This window comes from Bombus flavifrons, chromosome 14 (assembly GCF_040668555.2).
Source record: "Bombus flavifrons isolate JBK064 chromosome 14, iyBomFlav1_principal, whole genome shotgun sequence".
NCBI lineage: Eukaryota > Metazoa > Arthropoda > Insecta > Hymenoptera > Apidae > Bombus > Bombus flavifrons.
This window is the reverse complement of record NC_138455.1, coordinates 9,926,125-9,943,122: the sequence shown is the minus strand read 5'-3', so window position 1 is coordinate 9,943,122 and position 16,998 is coordinate 9,926,125. Positions and strand designations below refer to the sequence as shown.

General features: G+C 36.9%; 2 protein-coding genes and 1 long non-coding RNA gene across 3 annotated transcripts in view; all 3 read right to left on the bottom strand.

Moving 5' to 3' along the window:
• Window positions 1-16,998, bottom strand: part of LOC138187077 (uncharacterized) — a 32,907-nt gene that overhangs the window by 6,506 nt on the left and 9,403 nt on the right. The window lies entirely within an intron of this gene.
• Window positions 7,223-9,543, bottom strand: LOC138187101 (uncharacterized). The gene has a single exon (XM_069127581.1). It carries the CDS (start codon window positions 9,530-9,532, stop codon window positions 7,223-7,225), a length of 2,310 nt encoding a protein of 769 aa, XP_068983682.1. The 5' UTR covers window positions 9,533-9,543.
• On the bottom strand, window positions 13,597-16,754 carry LOC138187100 (facilitated trehalose transporter Tret1-like). Its single transcript, XM_069127580.1, has 2 exons — window positions 15,785-16,754; window positions 13,597-14,794 (listed from the first exon to the last, which is right to left on the bottom strand). Exons 1-2 carry the CDS (start codon window positions 16,670-16,672, stop codon window positions 13,739-13,741), a joined length of 1,944 nt encoding a protein of 647 aa, XP_068983681.1. The 5' UTR covers window positions 16,673-16,754; the 3' UTR covers window positions 13,597-13,738.

Genomic DNA, 16,998 nt, shown 5'->3' with positions numbered 1-16,998 from the left:
ACTCTGATTGTTAATGGGCGTTTCTTGTCTGATATTTTGTGTTACTTGCGCGTAACTTCGGTTTGCTTGGATGTCTGTGTTTCTGATTGTAGATTTTATTTCATTTTGAGTTTTCAATGTTGCTTTATTTTCCGTTGTATTTTGTTGTTGTTGGTAGTTATCAACTGATCTATTGCGAAGTGGTGGAAACAGTTTACGTTGTAGTTGTTTCCTGGTTTCACATCCTTTATAGCTGGCTGGGTGGTTTCCGTTACAATTGTAACATCTAACTTCCTCAATTTTTCCTGTGTATGGGCAGTGTGTTGTTAAATGGTTTTTTGCACATTTAACACATACCAGGCTTCTATTGCAATAGTTTTTTGTGTGTCCGTATTGTTGGCACCGCATGCATTGAGGTATTTCTTTTTTGTAGCGTGGTGATTCCACTGTTACTATTGTGTTTAGGACTTTTTTGACTTCATATATTGCTTTATTGTTAGTTCCCGGTTCTAGTTCAATTAGGAATAATGATAGTGGTTGTTTGGTGTCATACCTGGTCATATTATTGATTGTTCTTGTTTTGTGTCCTATTTTTTTTTTAGTTCCTCACTTAATCTTTCTATGTTGGTTTTTGGATGTAGTCTTCTTATCACTGCTTTGTATCTCCTTTCTGATTTGAGCTGGTACGTGTGGTATATAGCATTTTTCTCCTTAAGTTCGTTTATTACTTTTCTATAGCTTTCTGGGGAGTTTGTTTGGATTTTTACCTGTTCCAGTTTTACTTGTTTCATTGTGTAATTTTCCTTTCCAGTTATGTTGTTTAATCTATCAATAAGCGGGTCTATTATTTGCGCCTCAACAAATATTGGTGGTGGTTTTGTAATGTGTGTTGGTTGAGTTGTGATTTTGCTTGTTGGGTCATCGTCTATTTCTTCCGTTAGCGAGCTGAAGGAGTTTCTTAATGGTAATCCTTGCAGCCATCGCTACTTTTCTGATTCTATATTACCTATAATTTTTCTTTTTTTATTATAGGTCGCCACCTTCCAGCTTCCATCCTGTTGTGTTGTTTCTTTGTTCGTTTCCATTTCCACTTCAGTTGTATCTGAGCAATCCTGATCTTGATTTATTTGTTGACTTGGTTTTGTTGTGTCTGTTGTTTTGTTTATATAATATTGTTCGTCTTTATTAATTATCATTATTGGTGTAACTTTCATTTTGTTTTTCTTTATAGTATTATTAATGGAAAACACAGGTTTCCAACTTTTAGCTATGGGCGTAGCCGTTCGTGTATTTATTTTAGTCACTTGCCGCACTTCCATAACGCACTGTACTACCGTTGCTTCACGTCCTCTCAGCTCGGCTGCTCGGGCAGAACTGCATATGTTAATTGTAGAGCGGTTGTTTTATAATTACATTGCCTATATTTACGCAAATTTATATCTTTAATATATACTACTAATATATTTATAATTAATACATACCGCAGGCTATAAGTAAATGGACTCTTCGCGATGTTAGCACGAATGCTTTCCACTAGTTTTATTTCTTAGCTATTTTATTATTAGTCTGTTAATCCATTCGCATTATACGTGCATTAAGTAAAATACTACATGAAGTCAAATTTATTAGAGACTTGCGATATGTATAGGTATATTAATGTGTAATAATGTACATTTTTTTGCTTTCAGATTTCTCATAAATATATAAAATAAATAAAATAAATATATAAAAGTCCGCACTTGGTTTATGATATAATATAGCATCAGTGCGATGAATATCTGAATCGAAATGTTAAATTTATCGTAATGTAGGATGGAATAGAAATGCAACTTTAAACGATGGTACGCAAGTCAATAGAAGTGAGAAATAATTCAGGAACATCGCTATGAAACATCAATTCGAGGATGCAAAGGTAATTGCATTCTGCGTAATAAAATTACAGATAAATACCTGACGTAATATCAAGAGTGAAAACTAACCTAAAGTACCAGGTAACCATTTCCTCGCGCGTGCGACGATGCTATTAGTAAATTCACTTCCCAGTGATAAACGGTCAGGACCAAAACCTCCGCCCTCAGGCAATCTGCTGGGAGCCTGGAAAACAGATACCTTTGTTAAGAATAGAAATCATAATTCTATTCTAATTAGATAGTCTAATCAAACTTTTGAGCGAATATAAATTCCAAACCACGGAAAAGTTATTAAGAAGTATTTAAATATTAACATTTTTTCAAGGTACTTTGTTACGTCGGGCGGCCCTCTACCTAGACCAAGCCATACACCGCGGGCCAGACGGACACCAGATGTCCGCTCATCCTTACGGCGTACCCTTAATAGTCTAAAGGACCCGTCATAAATCCCAGCAACTTGCTAGCTAAGGTCCTTCAGACCGAATAAATGTCTTTGTTTTTTTATCACTTTTTAATGAGCAAACCCCGATAAATGCAACCACATTACATTCACACTGCGAAAACAGATACCACCAAACATTACACTAAACGGCACGCAAATAACACAAACAAGGCAAGTCAAATACCTAGGACTCCACCTAGATATACGATTTACATAGAAACAACATATTAAATCAATAATATACAAAATACAGACAGCAAGGAGACAAATGCAATGGTTAACAAGTCGAAAATCCAAACTAAGCATAGAAAACAAATTAAAAATATACAAAACAATTATAAAACCAGTCTGGACGTACGGAATACCACTATGGGGAACAGCAGCAATGAGCCATATAAACAAAATAGAGACAATCCAAGCTAAAATCCTCAGAACAATAGTAAACGCACCATGGTACGTCAGAAACAAAGATATACGGAAAGACCTCGGAATACCAACGGTCAAGGAGGAGATTAGCAGATACGCAAGAAGGTACAGAGAAAGAGTAGCAACGCACCCGAATCGGCTAGCAGCGGAAACGATCAACACATCAAACATAGAAAGAAGACTAAAAAGGAAACACCCAACAGATCTCACAAAGGACACAACCTAACAAACACGAAGATGGTACCCCGCTGGAGGTAACCACCCACATGCTATATTATTACAACACCAAGATATAACATTTTACCAAATGTCCTACTGGACAAATTGTAAAATTCAAATAAATAAATAGAAAAAAAAAAACTTTTTAACGACTATTGTCTACTATGGCTTGACAAGGGAAAGTTAGTTTTTCTCAGGTACGATGCTTCCCACCAGCAACTTTCTATCGAAGGCGGCTAAGGCCCTTCCTAGTCCACCAACCTTCTGTTGTCCAATCAAAAGCAATGTATACTGCCCTCACTTTCCTGACCAAAAATGTCATGAACAAATCCGATGGTCCTGTGTGCTAGACACACCCATCGCTTTCCTCCGACACAGCATCGTCACCCAACTTTACTTCTCCTGCGACATCAGGAGGGTCAAATCAACTACTTGTCCTACACCGCTAGGAAAGTCAACTACTTCTCCTGCGACATCAGAAGGGTCAAGTCAACTTACTTCTTCTACATACTATAACGTCTAAATCTAACGTCTAATAAATATCCTCTAATGCTAAGTCCACTAACGTATTAAATTCAACTATAAGAGCCTTGCTCTATTGTGCATATCTATCTTATCTTCGTGCAACAAGTTATTATCTACGATTTATACCTACTCGATAGTGTAACTTAAGTGTTGGAAATATATAGTTTATAATTCTGTGAATCACAGTGTTATACTAACTGAATCACCCCTATTATCTTAACCGAAATCAGGGGATCGTCAAGTCGTGGTGTCGTTTACTATAATCGTAACGGGAATTTACGACTCCCGTTAACGTCTCTCGTCGCGATTGCGTCTCCCGCGATTGGTCGAAAATATATAATTGAAAAATTTTCTTTCTCCTATCTTAATAGAAATACAATTTATGATATTTCTATCAACAACATTAAAATATGCTTGATGTTATTTGATGTTATTATAGATAGAAGACGTACTTGAGTTTTCCACTGACGTTTGCTAAAAGTTATTTGTGCTTTTGAAAACCTTCTAAAAGCATTTCCTTTGATTGTCCTCCAAATCAATGATCATTTGAACGGTTTTTATATATTTCTTAAATATTTTTTGTAATTAATGAAATACATTAACATGTCGTATAGATAACACCAAAGAACCGTTTGTACCTTCAAATATGATTCGATATTTATAAGACGTAACAGTTTTAAGCTTTGAACTTTATGTTTTGGTGGGTCGTGACAGTTTAAATCAGGCTGAAAGATTCAAAATTTTAAATGATCACGTTCGATCAAGATACAAGGTTCGAGATTTAAGATTATTGCGACTTTTAAATATGGAATCATATTCGAAGGTTCAGATAGTTCTTTGCTATTATCGACACGATATGTTAATACATTTCATTATGTGCCAAAACTTTAAATCGAGACGTAGGAATCAAAACTTTAATTGCTATGGATTCGTATCTCTATTTGGAAATAAAAGAATAATAGTTAAATTCGCTGAAAATAGGTATCTCAAGCAGACGGTTTTTTTATATCCTCCTTGAATTAGAATTTAGGATTTGTTACTCTGCGATATTTAATTTCTAGCTGTTTGTTTCAAAAATATTTATCATATAATCATATTAAATGCTTACCGTCCTACGATGGGTCATGCTGCCAGAAATAAGTACTTTCACGAAAGAATATAAGCACGATAGATTTTCAATAATTCAATTTGTAGAATTCAGTTCAATTATAATTATTTAAAATATGCACGAAAGGTCTTGGGTAGTTATCAATCTCAAAAAAAGAACAACTGTAAGAAATCTTTACACTGATTCTCGCGATTAATGGATATCGTATTGATTTGTACTATTTACACGACTGCCACAACCATACTGGGTACTTCTCAGGATACTTCCCCTTTACATTCAGTCGACATTATTTCAATACATAAACACTTCTAGTTATCCTTGTTACATGTTTAACTGTAACGAATTATTTTTAAATATTCTGACATAGGAACAATAATATTTTTGTACTGGCTATATCTAGGAAATATCCTAATTATAATGTTAGAACAATCGAATACCAACTATTATATGATACATATTTCCTATAATATAAAAATTAAAATAAGCAAAAATAATTGCACAGCTTCGACTACTAGTTATTTTTGTTCCATGTTGCTACATCGGCAACGTTCATAATCCATCCAGCGATCATAATCCAGCATTTGAATTATCTTTAATTTCTTGGAGCATAGCTGTCTTTATCGCGGCAATTATTTTTCTGCTTGCTTTCCCTCTATTTCGACGTTTCTCACTGCAACTGTCGTATTTCCTGCGGTCTCTCACGCGTCGAAACAGTTCTTCGTCTGAAATTTCCTCAGTAGGGAAACGCTTCGCCCCAATCATATTCCCTCCTTGCATCTGCATCTCCGTACACTTGGTACACTTGCATCGTATCTATAATTTCTGTGAATGTGTACAGTATTGCTCGATTGCAGGTGCACTTGTCCCAATTATATCGAATAAGATTGCGTGCAGGCTCACGACGCAAAGAATCATCGGACTCTTGTATTCATTAGCTTTGAGCTATTGACTGTGCAACTAAGTGATTTTGTCATTCGGTGGTTTTGGGTGCATACATTATTTTTTATTATTAAATTATCCAACTTTTACTTGCGGAAGTTTTCTCTTTATTTTCATTTTTGTGTTTTCATTAGCGAGTACCCTTTTCAGATAATTACAATCGTCGCGGCGCAATGTTATAAATTGTAGGGAGCATGAAAAAGACTGATATTTTTCGATGTCGGTATTTCAGAACACGCGACATAGAGTCCCATATACTGTCACGTCTCCGTCAAATTTCCGCTTCGGTCGTTCTAAAAGCTCTTTATGTTGTTAGTTTTCCATAACGATCAAAGAACTAATATTTTGCAAATGAATGGCAAAACAGGATTTGTCCGAATTCTTTTATGCAAAATCAGTAATATTTTGGGAAAGAGGAGGGGTGATGTTACCGTAGAAGTGAAAGTTGCTATTCAGAGTAATTTACCCAGTGAACTCGGTGGTTTTCTTACCATGTTAATATCGTTCTCGACGTAACCGATTTAGCATGACGTAGGTTTAGGACCTTAGCGGTATTTGGTATTATAGTTGTCTTGTCTTCATTCGGACTCATTTAATTAATTTCCACTAGGGGTGTCTGTAATAAATTCATCTATAACAAAACTGAAATAAAATTGAACATTCAATATCTTGTTTATTATTTTTATATAGATAGTAATGTTTCCATGTTTCTTGTAGCTTTTTAATAAGGAATATATTTGTTTAAAAGATATACAATAAATACATAATTGTTGATAGACAAAACTTTATAAAATTGCCGATATTTAATTTTTCGCGTAAATTATTGTATATTAATAGTAGGAAATATTATAAATTTCTGAAGTAAGCACTATCATTATAGCCATTATGTACTGAAAATAACATTCAACAGTTCGATAGAATTCCTGCTAGACTAGGCTAGATATTTATCACTGTGTTATGATACAGTAATTACTGTAATATTCGAACAAACGTATTCAAATATTTTTCAGTAATAACTTTAATATAACGCCGAAAAGACCGTGTCTTACACATACATATTTATTTCTGTATGCATATATGCTTATCAGCGACAAAACATAATGTAATATAAGTACTTATTAGCAATGCGTTATGGTAATTATATTATATTATTTTCTCCATAAATACTGACTTTCTCAGCATACCTGCCGTTTATTGTGACAATATTAGCATATGTATGTGTTTTATACATATGTTATATATTGCAAACAAAAAATAACAGCATTGATAATAGCTGAGATATAAAAATTTGTTCTTGTCAGTATTATGTCACCTTGTCATTTTTTAATATATTACTTTTCTTACTTTTACTAACTGTTGTTCAATTATCTCGAGTAAATTAATATTGTTACATCGTTCGTGTTATGAAATGGATAAAAAGTTTAGTTTGAGAACATGTATTCCTCTAAGTTCAATGCAAGTAAATTTATACGATGCAAATGCTTGTAAATGACCATGACCTTTGTTAAACACATTTCTAAAATTACACGTACAAACGAACAAAACTACGTTACTACAAAAATTGCATATCGTGATAAAATTGAAGATCTTCATCGTTATACTAATAAAAATGAGAAATAAAATATTCCGAGTAAGTAGGCACCGTGCCACGGACGTACGGTGCAATTTTTCCTGTCATATTCTACTAATATCCATTTCATCGGTTCTAACATCTTCATTCAAAGAAATCAAATTTTCACCTGCTAGTAGCGCTTCAATCTCGTGATATGTTTTTCCTTTCGTTTCCGGTACCCATATGAACACCATCAGAAACGCCAAACTGCATGATGTCGCAAAGATAAAGAAAATCGCATGCCATTCTAAATTATCGGTAATCACTTCATTCACTTTCGACGCGATGAAACCAATTGCACCATCGAAAATCACAAAGATGGCACCAACAAAGCCTTTTAGTTTCGTAGGAAATAAGTCGCATAGGAGAACATTGGGTAACGTACCTAATCCAATTTGAAACATTACTTGATATATAATTAGGACGAAAACAGGAATAGTAGAGTCGAGGGAAACGTCAGAATTATATTGAACTAACAAAAGATAAGTTGCTAGAATAGTCAATGTAAAACACGACCCAAGCGTAGACACAATCAAAAGTTTTCTTCTTCCAAGACATTCCACTGTTAAGGTGGATAAAGTGCCAGATATAAGGTCGACAGCCAGGACCAAAATCGTCGCTACGTTTGATTCAATACCGATCGTTGTTTTGCTAAACACCTCCAGATACCGCATAGTGATGAAGTTTCCGCTAAGGTGTTGTGCCATGATTAAGACAAGCATGATAAGCAGAGCTCTCCTGTTGCTTCCTTGTAGTATTGATCGCAGCTTGTTTAAACAGGTATATGTAGTTCCATCCATGTATGGCTCAGATATACCCGTTGATGCTCGCGAATCCACATTGGGTTGTGTGCGCAAATCGCTTCTAGATCGCGATTGTGTTTCACGTATGTGGTCTGGGTTTATTTCGCTTGTGGATGGTCGGTGTACTTCGCTTGCGGATGGTCGGTGTAATTCGCTTGTGGATGGTCGGTGTACTTCGCTTGATGATGGTGGGTGTATTTCGCTTGTGGATGGTGGGTGTACTTCGCTTGCGGATGGTCGGTGTAATTCGCTGGTGGATGGTCGGTGTACTTCGCTTGATGATGGTGGGTGTATTTCGCTTGTGGATGGTCGATGTACTTCGCTTGTGGATGGTCGGTGTACTCCGCTTGTGGATGGTTGATGTACTTCGCTTGCGGATGGTCGGTGTGATTCGCTTGTGGATTGTGAGTGTAATTCGCGCGCGGTTTTTAGTGGTAATCCGGACGAGTCGCGCGAGTATTCTACGCGTAATTCGCCCGTGGGTTGTGTGTTTACTTCGCATTTGAATTTTGAGTATACTGAGGATATGGATTCTGAAGGCGAATCGCTACTGGATGGTAAGTGTAAATCGGACGTGACTTCTGTGCCTACTACTTCCTGTGTGGGGTCTGAGTGTGTTTCGCGTATGGATTGTGAGGGTAAATTGCTTCTGTACGGTGGGGGTAAGTCGGTACTTGATGGTGAGGAGAAATTGATACTGTACGGTGGGGGTAAATCGCTACTTGATGGTGGGGGCAAATTGATACTGTACGGTTGGGGTAAAACGCTACTGTACGGTGGGGGTAAAACGCTACTGTACGGTGGGGGTAAATCGCTACTTGATGGTGGGGGCAAATTGATGCTGTACGGTGGGGGCACATTGCTTCTGTACGGTGGGTGTAAATCGCTTCCTGATTGTGAGGATAAATCACTTCTGGATTGTTGGTGTAATCCGTATCTGACTTCTTCGCGTAGAGCACGTAGCTCGATTTTCACTCTTTCAGGATCTTCGATGCCTTTGTAATATGCTATCGACTTGCGTGCTTCCGCCTTTTGACCTTTTGCCACCAAGAAATACGGAGTTTCGCGTAAGCACATGAGCGGCAAGATGGATATACCTGATATTACTATAAGAGCCAGCAGGTGTGACGTGTACGTCAGCGAGTGTTCTAGAGCGTAGGTTAGTAGTGACTCTATATATACGTTCGCTGCGATTAAAACACTTACGAATCCTCTGTATTCGATGTCGGTGACTTCTGACACGAACATGGGATTTATCGTGCGGGCAATACCTACGCCTATACCGAGGACACCCCGAGCAAAGTATAGGTTTTGCACAGAAGTTGCGCTGTACATTTCGAACCAGCCGAAGATGAACACTGTACTACATAGAAGGAGGCAGTATTTACGACCGATGCGATCGGCCAACTTCGCAGCCACAAGTGAACCGATCATTGAACTAAGTACTGTCAAAGATACGCTCCATGAATATTCGTCGCTTGTTACCGTTGGCGGCACGTCGCCGTTTCCCGATGTTAGACGGAGAACTGAAGTGTTTTTCCATCCGTAGACTGTACCGACCAAGCACATGGTTAGCGTTGCTGGAATGAGAAACAGATAATGCTATATATAGCATATGTTAATTGTAGTGCGGTTGTTTTATAGTTACACTGCCTATATTTACGCAAATTTATATTTTTAATATATACTACTAATATATTTATAATTAATACATACCGCAGGCTATAAGTAAATAGACTCTTCGCGATGTTAGCACGAATGCTTTCCACTAGTTTTATTTCTTAGCTATTTTATTATTAGTCTGTTAATCCATTCCCATTATACGTGCATTAAGTAAAATACTACATGAAGTCAAATTTATTAGAGACTTGCGATATGTATAGGTATATTAATGTGTAATAATGTACATTTTTTTGCTTTCAGATTTCTCATAAATATATAAAATAAATAAAATAAATATATAAAAGTCCGCACTTGGTTTATGATATAATATAGCATCAGTGCGATGAATATCTGAATCGAAATGTTAAATTTATCGTAATGTAGGATGGAATAGAAATGCAACTTTAAACGATGGTACGCAAGTCAATAGAAGTGAGAAATAATTCAGGAACATCGCTATGAAACATCAATTCGAGGATGCAAAGGTAATTGCATTCTGCGTAATAAAATTACAGATGAATACCTGACGTAATATCAAGAGTGAAAACTAACATAAAGCACCAGGTAACCATTTCCTCGCGCGTGCGACGTTGCTATTAGTAATTTCACTTTCCAGTGATAAACGATCAGGACGAAAACCTCCGCCCTCAGGCAATCTGCTGGGAGCCTGGAAAACAGATACCTTTGTTAAGAATAGAAATCATAATTATATTCTAATTAGATAGTCTAATCAAACTTTTGAGCGAATATAAATTCCAAACCACGGAAAAGATATTAAGACGTATTTAAATATTAACATTTTTTCAAGGTAATTGAAAAATTTCCTTTCTCCTATCATAATAGAAATACAATTTATGATATTTCTATCAACAACATTAAAATATGCTTGATGTTATTTGATGTTATTATAGATAGAAGACGTACTTGAGTTTTCCACTGACGTTTGCTAAAAGTTATTTGTGCTTTTGAAAACCTTCTAAAAGCATTTCCTTTGATTGTCCTCCAAATCAATGATCATTTGAACGGTTTTTATATATTTCTTAAATATTTTTTGTAATTAATGAAATACATTAACATGTCGTATAGATAACACCAAAGAACCCTTTGTACCTTCAAATATGATTCGATATTTATAAGACGTAACAGTTTTAAGCTTTGAACTTTATGTTTTGGTGGGTCGTGACAGTTTAAATCAGGCTGAAAGATTCAAAAGTTTAAATGATCACGATCGACTATGACAGAAGGACCAAGACATAAGATTATTGTAACTTCTAAATATCGAATCATATTCGATGGTTCAAAAGGATCTTTGGTATTATCGACACGATATGTTAATACATTTCATTATGTGCCAAAACTTTAAATCGAGACGTAGGGATCGTATCTCTATTTGGAAATAACAAATAATTGTTAAATTCGCTGAAAATAGGTATCTCATACAGACACTTTTTTTATATTATCGTTGAAATAGAATTTAGGGTTTGTTACTCTCCGATATTTAATTTCTATCCGTTTATTTAAAAAATATTTATCATATTATCATACTAAATGCTTACCGTCCTACGCTGGGACATGTTGTCAGAAATAAGTACTTTCTCGCAATTATATAATCACGATAGATTTTCAGTAATTCAATTTGTAGAAACCAGTTTACACATAATTATTTAAAAACTGCACGAAAGATCATTGGGAATTATCTATCGCAAAAGAAGAACAACTGTAAGAAATCTTTATACTAATTCTCGCGATTTACGGATTTCGTATTGATTTGTTCGATTTACACGACAGACACAACCATACTGGGTACTTCTGGGGTTACTTCCTCTTCACATACAGTCGACATTATTTCAATACATAAACATTTCTGATTCTCCTTGTTATATGTTTAAATGTAACGAATTAATTTTAAATATTCCGACGTAGGAACAATAATATTTTTGTACTTATTATATCTAGGAAATATCCTAATTATAATGTTAGAACAATCGAATGCCAACTATTATATGATACATATTTCCTATAATATAAAAATTAAAAGGAGCAAAAATGATTGCACAGCTTCGACTACTAGTTATTTTTGTTCCATGTTGCTACATCGGCAACGTTCATAATCCATCCAGCGATCATAATCCAGCATTTGAATTATCTTTAATTTCTTGGAGCATAGCTTCCTTTATCGCGGCAATTCTTTTTCTCTTTACTTTCGCTCTATTTCGACGTTTCCCACTAAAACTGTCGTATTTTCTACGATCTCTCACGCGTCGAAACACTTTTTCGTTTGAAATTTCCTCAGTAGAGAAAACGCTTCGCCCAAATGGTTTTCCCTCCTTGCATCTGCATCTCCGTACACTCGGTACACTTGCATCGTATCTATAATTTCTGTGAATGTGTACAGTATTGCTCGATTGCTGGTGCACTTGTCCCAATTATATCGAATAAGATTGCGTGCAGGCTCACGACGCAAAGAATCATCGGACTCTTGTATTCATTAGCTTTGAGCTATTGACTGTGCAACTAAGTGATTTTGTCATTCGGTGGTTTTGGGTGCATACATTATTTTTTATTATTAGATTATCCAACTTTTACTTGCGGAAGTTTTCTCTTTATTTTCATTTTTGTGTTTTCATTAGCGAGTACCCTTTTCAGATAATTACAATCGTCGCGGCGCAATGTTATGAATTGTAGGGAGCATAAAAAAGACTGATATTTTTCGATGTCGGTATTTCAGAACACGCGACACAGAGTCCCATATTATGTCACGTCTTCGTCAAATTTCCGCTTCGGTCGTTCTAAAAGCTCTTTATGTTTGTTTTCCATAACGATCAAAGAACTAATCTTTTGCAAATGAATGGCAAAACAGGATTTGTCCGAATTTTTTAATGCAAAATCAGTAATATTTTGGGAAAGAGGAGGAGTGATGTTACCGTAGAAGTGAAAGTTGCTATTCAGGGTAATTTACCCAGTGAACTCGGTGGTTTTCTTACCATTTTAATATCGTTCTCGACGTAACCGATTTAGCATGACGTAGGTTTAGGACCTTAGCGGTATTTGGTATTACAGTTGACTCGACTTTATTCGGGCTCCTTTAATTAATTTCCACTAGGCTTGTCTGTAATAAATTCATCTATAATAAAACTTGAATAAAATAGAATATTCAATATCTTGTTTGTGATTTTTATATAGATAGTAATGTTTCCATGTTTCTTGTAGCTTTTTAATAAGGAAGATATTTGTTTAAAAGATATACAATAAATACATAATTGTTGATAGACAAAACTTTATAAAATTGTCGATATTTGTTATTTCGCGTAAATTGTCGTATATTAAAAGTAGGAAATATTATAAATTTCTGAAGTGAACACTATTATTATAGCCATTATTTACTGAAAATAACATTCAACAGATCGATAGAATTCCTGCTAGACTAGGCTAGATATTTATCACTGTGTTATGATACAGTAATTACTGTAATATTCGAACAAACGTATTCAAATATTTTTCAGTAATAACTATAATATAACGCCGAAAAGACTGTGTCTTACACATACATATTTATTTCTATATGCATATATGCTTATCAGCGACAAAACACAATGTAATATAAGTACTTATTAGCAATGCGTTATGTTAATTATATTATATTATTTTCTCCATAAATACTGACTTTCTCAGCGTACCTGCTGTTTATTGTGACAATATTAGCATATGTATATGTTTTATACATATGTTATATATTGCAAACTAAAAATAACAGCATTGATAACAGCTGAGATATAAAAAATTGTTCTTGTCAGTATTATGTCACCTTGTCATTTTTTAATATATTACTTTTCTTACTTTTGCTAACTTTTGTTCAATTATCTCGAGTTAATTGGTATTGTTACATTGTTCGTGTTATGAAATGGATAAAAAATTTAGATTGAGAACATGTATTCCTCTAAGTTCAATGCAAGTCAATTTATGCGATATATACGTATATAAAACTACGTTACTACAAATATTGCATATCGTGATAAAATTGAAGATTTTCATCGTTATACTAATAAAAATGAGAAATAAAATATTCCGAGTAAGTAGGCACCGTGCCACGGACGTACGGTGCAGTTTCTCTTGTCATATTCTACGAATATCCATTTCATCGGTTCTAACTTCTTCATTCAAAGAATTCAAATTTTCACCAACTAGAAGCGCTTCAATCTCGCAATATGTTTTTCCTCTCGTTTCCGGTACCCATATGAACACCATCAGAAACGCCAAACTGCATGATATCGCAAAGATAAAGAAAATCCAATGCCATTCTACATTATCGGCAATGACTTTATTCAGTTTCGACGCGGTAAAACCAATTATAACATCGAAAATCACAACGATAGCAGCAACAAAGCCTTTCAGTTCCGTAGGAAATAACTCACATAGGAGAACATTGGGTAACATTCCTAAACCAACTTGGAACAATACTTGATACCAACTTAAGAAGCAAACGGGAAGAATAGAGATGGTGGAGTTGTCAGACTTATGTAGATCTAAGAAAAGATAACCTGCTACAAGAAAGAATGAAATACATGACCCAACCGTAGACAGAAACAAAAGTGTTCTTCTTCTAAAATATTCCACTATTAACGCGATTGTATAGCCAGATACATGGCGGGCAACCTGGACCAAAATCATCGCTTCGCGTAGATCGATATAGGCCGCTTTTCTGTCAATCAATTCTTCCAGGTACTGCGTAGCGGTGAAGTTTCCGCTGAGTTGTTGTGCCATGATCAAGCCAAACATGATAAACAGAGCTTTCCTGTTGCTTCGTTGTAGTATTGCTCGCAGCTTGTTTAAACAGGTATATTTAGTCTCACCAATGTATGTCTCAGTTATGTCCGTTGATGCTCGCGAATCCACACTGCATTGTCTGCATAAATCGCTTCTGGATCGTGAGTCTAATTCGCTTTCCGTTTGTGGGAGTATTTGGCTTGTGGATGGTCGGTGTATTTCGCTTGTGAATGGTTGGTGTATTTCGCTTGTGGATGGTGGGTGTACTTCGCTTGTGGATGGTCGGTGTACTTCGCTTGTGGATGGTCGATGTACGTCGCTTGTGGATAGTGGGTGTATTTCGCTTGTGTATGGTCGGTGTACTCCGCTTGTGGATGGTGGGTCTATTTCGCTTGCGGATGGTCGCTGTGTTTGGCTTGCGGATGGTTTGTCATATTGTCTTGTAGATGGTCGATGTACTTCGCTTGTGGATGGTGGGTGTACTTCGCTTGTGGACGGTCGGTGTACTTCGCTTGTGGATGGCCGATGTACTTCGCTTGTGGGTGGAGGATGTATTTCGCTTGTGGATGGTGGGTGTACTTCGCTTGTGGATGGTCGGTATACTTCGCTTATGGATGGTGGGTGTATTTCGCTTGTGGATGGTCGGTGTATTTCGCTTGTGGATGGTTGGTGTATTTTGCTTGTGGATGGTCGGTGTATTTCGCTGGTTGATGGTCGGTGTATTTCGCTTGTGGATGGTCGGTGTATTTCGCTTGTGGATGGTCGGTGTATTTCGCTTGTTGATGGTGGGTGTACTTCGCATGTGGATGTTCGGTATACTTCGCTTATGGATGGTCGGTGTATTTCGCTTATGGATGGTGGGTGTATTTCGCTTATGGATGGTAGGTGTACTTCGCTTGTGGATGGTCGGTATACTTCGCTTATGGATGGTCGGTGTATTTCGCTTGTGGATGGTCGGTGTACGTCGCTTGTGGATAGTGGGTGTACTTCGCTTATGGATGGTAGGTGTACTTCGCTTGTGGATGGTCGGTATACTTCGCTTATGGATGGTCGGTGTATTTCGCTTATGGATGGTGGGTGTATTTCGCTTGTGGATGGTCGGTGTATTTCGCTTGTGGATGGTGGGTGTACTTCGCTTGTGGATGGTCGGTGTACTTCGCTTGTGGATGGTCGGTGTACGTCGCTTGTGGATAGTGGGTGTACTTCGCTTATGGATGGTAGGTGTACTTTGCTTGTGGATGGTCGGTATACTTCGCTTATGGATGGTCGGTGTACTTTGCTTGTGGATGGTCGGTGTAATTCGCTTGCGGATGGTCGGTGTAATTCGCTTGTGGATTGTGAGTGTAATTCGCGCGGGGATTGTAGGCGTAATTCATCTGTGGGTTGGTGGTGTACTTGGCATATGACTTCTGAGTGTATTACGGATATGGATTCTGAGGATGAATCGCTACTGGAATTTAAGGATAAATCGGACATGTGTTCTGTGTCTACTACTTCCCAAAAGGAGTCTGAGTGTGCTTCGCGTTTTGATTGTGAGGGTAAATCGCTTCTGGATTGTGATGGTAAATCGTTCCCGGATTGTTGGTGTAATTCGTCTCCGAATTGTTGGTGTAATTCGTCTCCGAATTGTTGGTGTAATTCGTGTCTGACTTTATCGCGTAGAGCACGTAGTTCGATTTTCACTTTGTGAGGATCTTTGATGCCTTTGTAATATGCTATCGACTTGCGTGCATGCTTCTTTTGACCTTTTAGCACCAAGATATACGGAGTTTCGGGGAAGCGCGAGATCGACAAGATGGATGTAACGGATATTATTACAAGAATCACCAGCTGTGACTTGTACGTCAGCCAAATTGCTAGAGCGTAGGTTAGTAGTGTCCCGGAATTTACGTTCGCTGCGATTAGAACACCTACAGATGCTCTGTATTTGATGTCGGCGACTTCCGACACGAACATGGGATTTATCGTGTGGGCAATACCAACGCCTATACCGAGAATCAGCCCAGCAAAGTATAGCAGTGGCACGTCGTGTGATATTGTGACGTAGATGATGAACCAGCCTAGGCTGAACATTGTGCTGCATACAAGGAGGCAGAATTTACGACCGCTGTGATCGGCCAACTGGGCAGCCAGAAGTGAACCGATCATTGAACCAAGTACTGTCAAAAAAACGATCCATGAATATTCGTCCTGTGTTAACGTTAGTGGTACGTCGTCGCTTCCACTTGTTAGATGGAAAAGTGAAGTCTTTGTCCATCCGTGGACTGTACCGACCAAGCCCATGGTTATCGTTGCTGGAATGAGAAACAGATAATGCTGTATATAGCATATGTTAATTGTAGTGCGGTTGTTTTATAATTACACTGTTTATATTTACGCAAATTTGTATTTTTAATATATACTACTAATTGTTAGGTAGATGATACATTTACACTGAAGATGTGAATGAGTGTGTAAGCGTGAGTAAGGTCTCAGGTGAGACAAAAGGCGATTGGTAGCTGTTAGGAGAATCTAGAATATTATGTTGACAACAAGCGTGCGTGTAAGAAGGTTATCGACGTCTTCAGAATGTAATATATATGTATAGCTGTTGTATGTGAATAAAGTAA

Excerpts from the sequence above, each read along its gene's own strand:
- LOC138187101 (XM_069127581.1), bottom strand. The coding sequence starts at position 9,532 with ATGTGCTTGGTCGGTACAGTCTACGGATGGAAAAACACTTCAGTTCTC.
- LOC138187100 (XM_069127580.1), bottom strand. The coding sequence starts at position 16,672 with ATGGGCTTGGTCGGTACAGTCCACGGATGGACAAAGACTTCACTTTTC. Across the intron at positions 14,795-15,784 it reads ACTCAGAAGTCATATGCCAA|CGACCATCCGCAAGCGAAAT; the intron begins GTACACCACCAA and ends AGCCAAACACAG.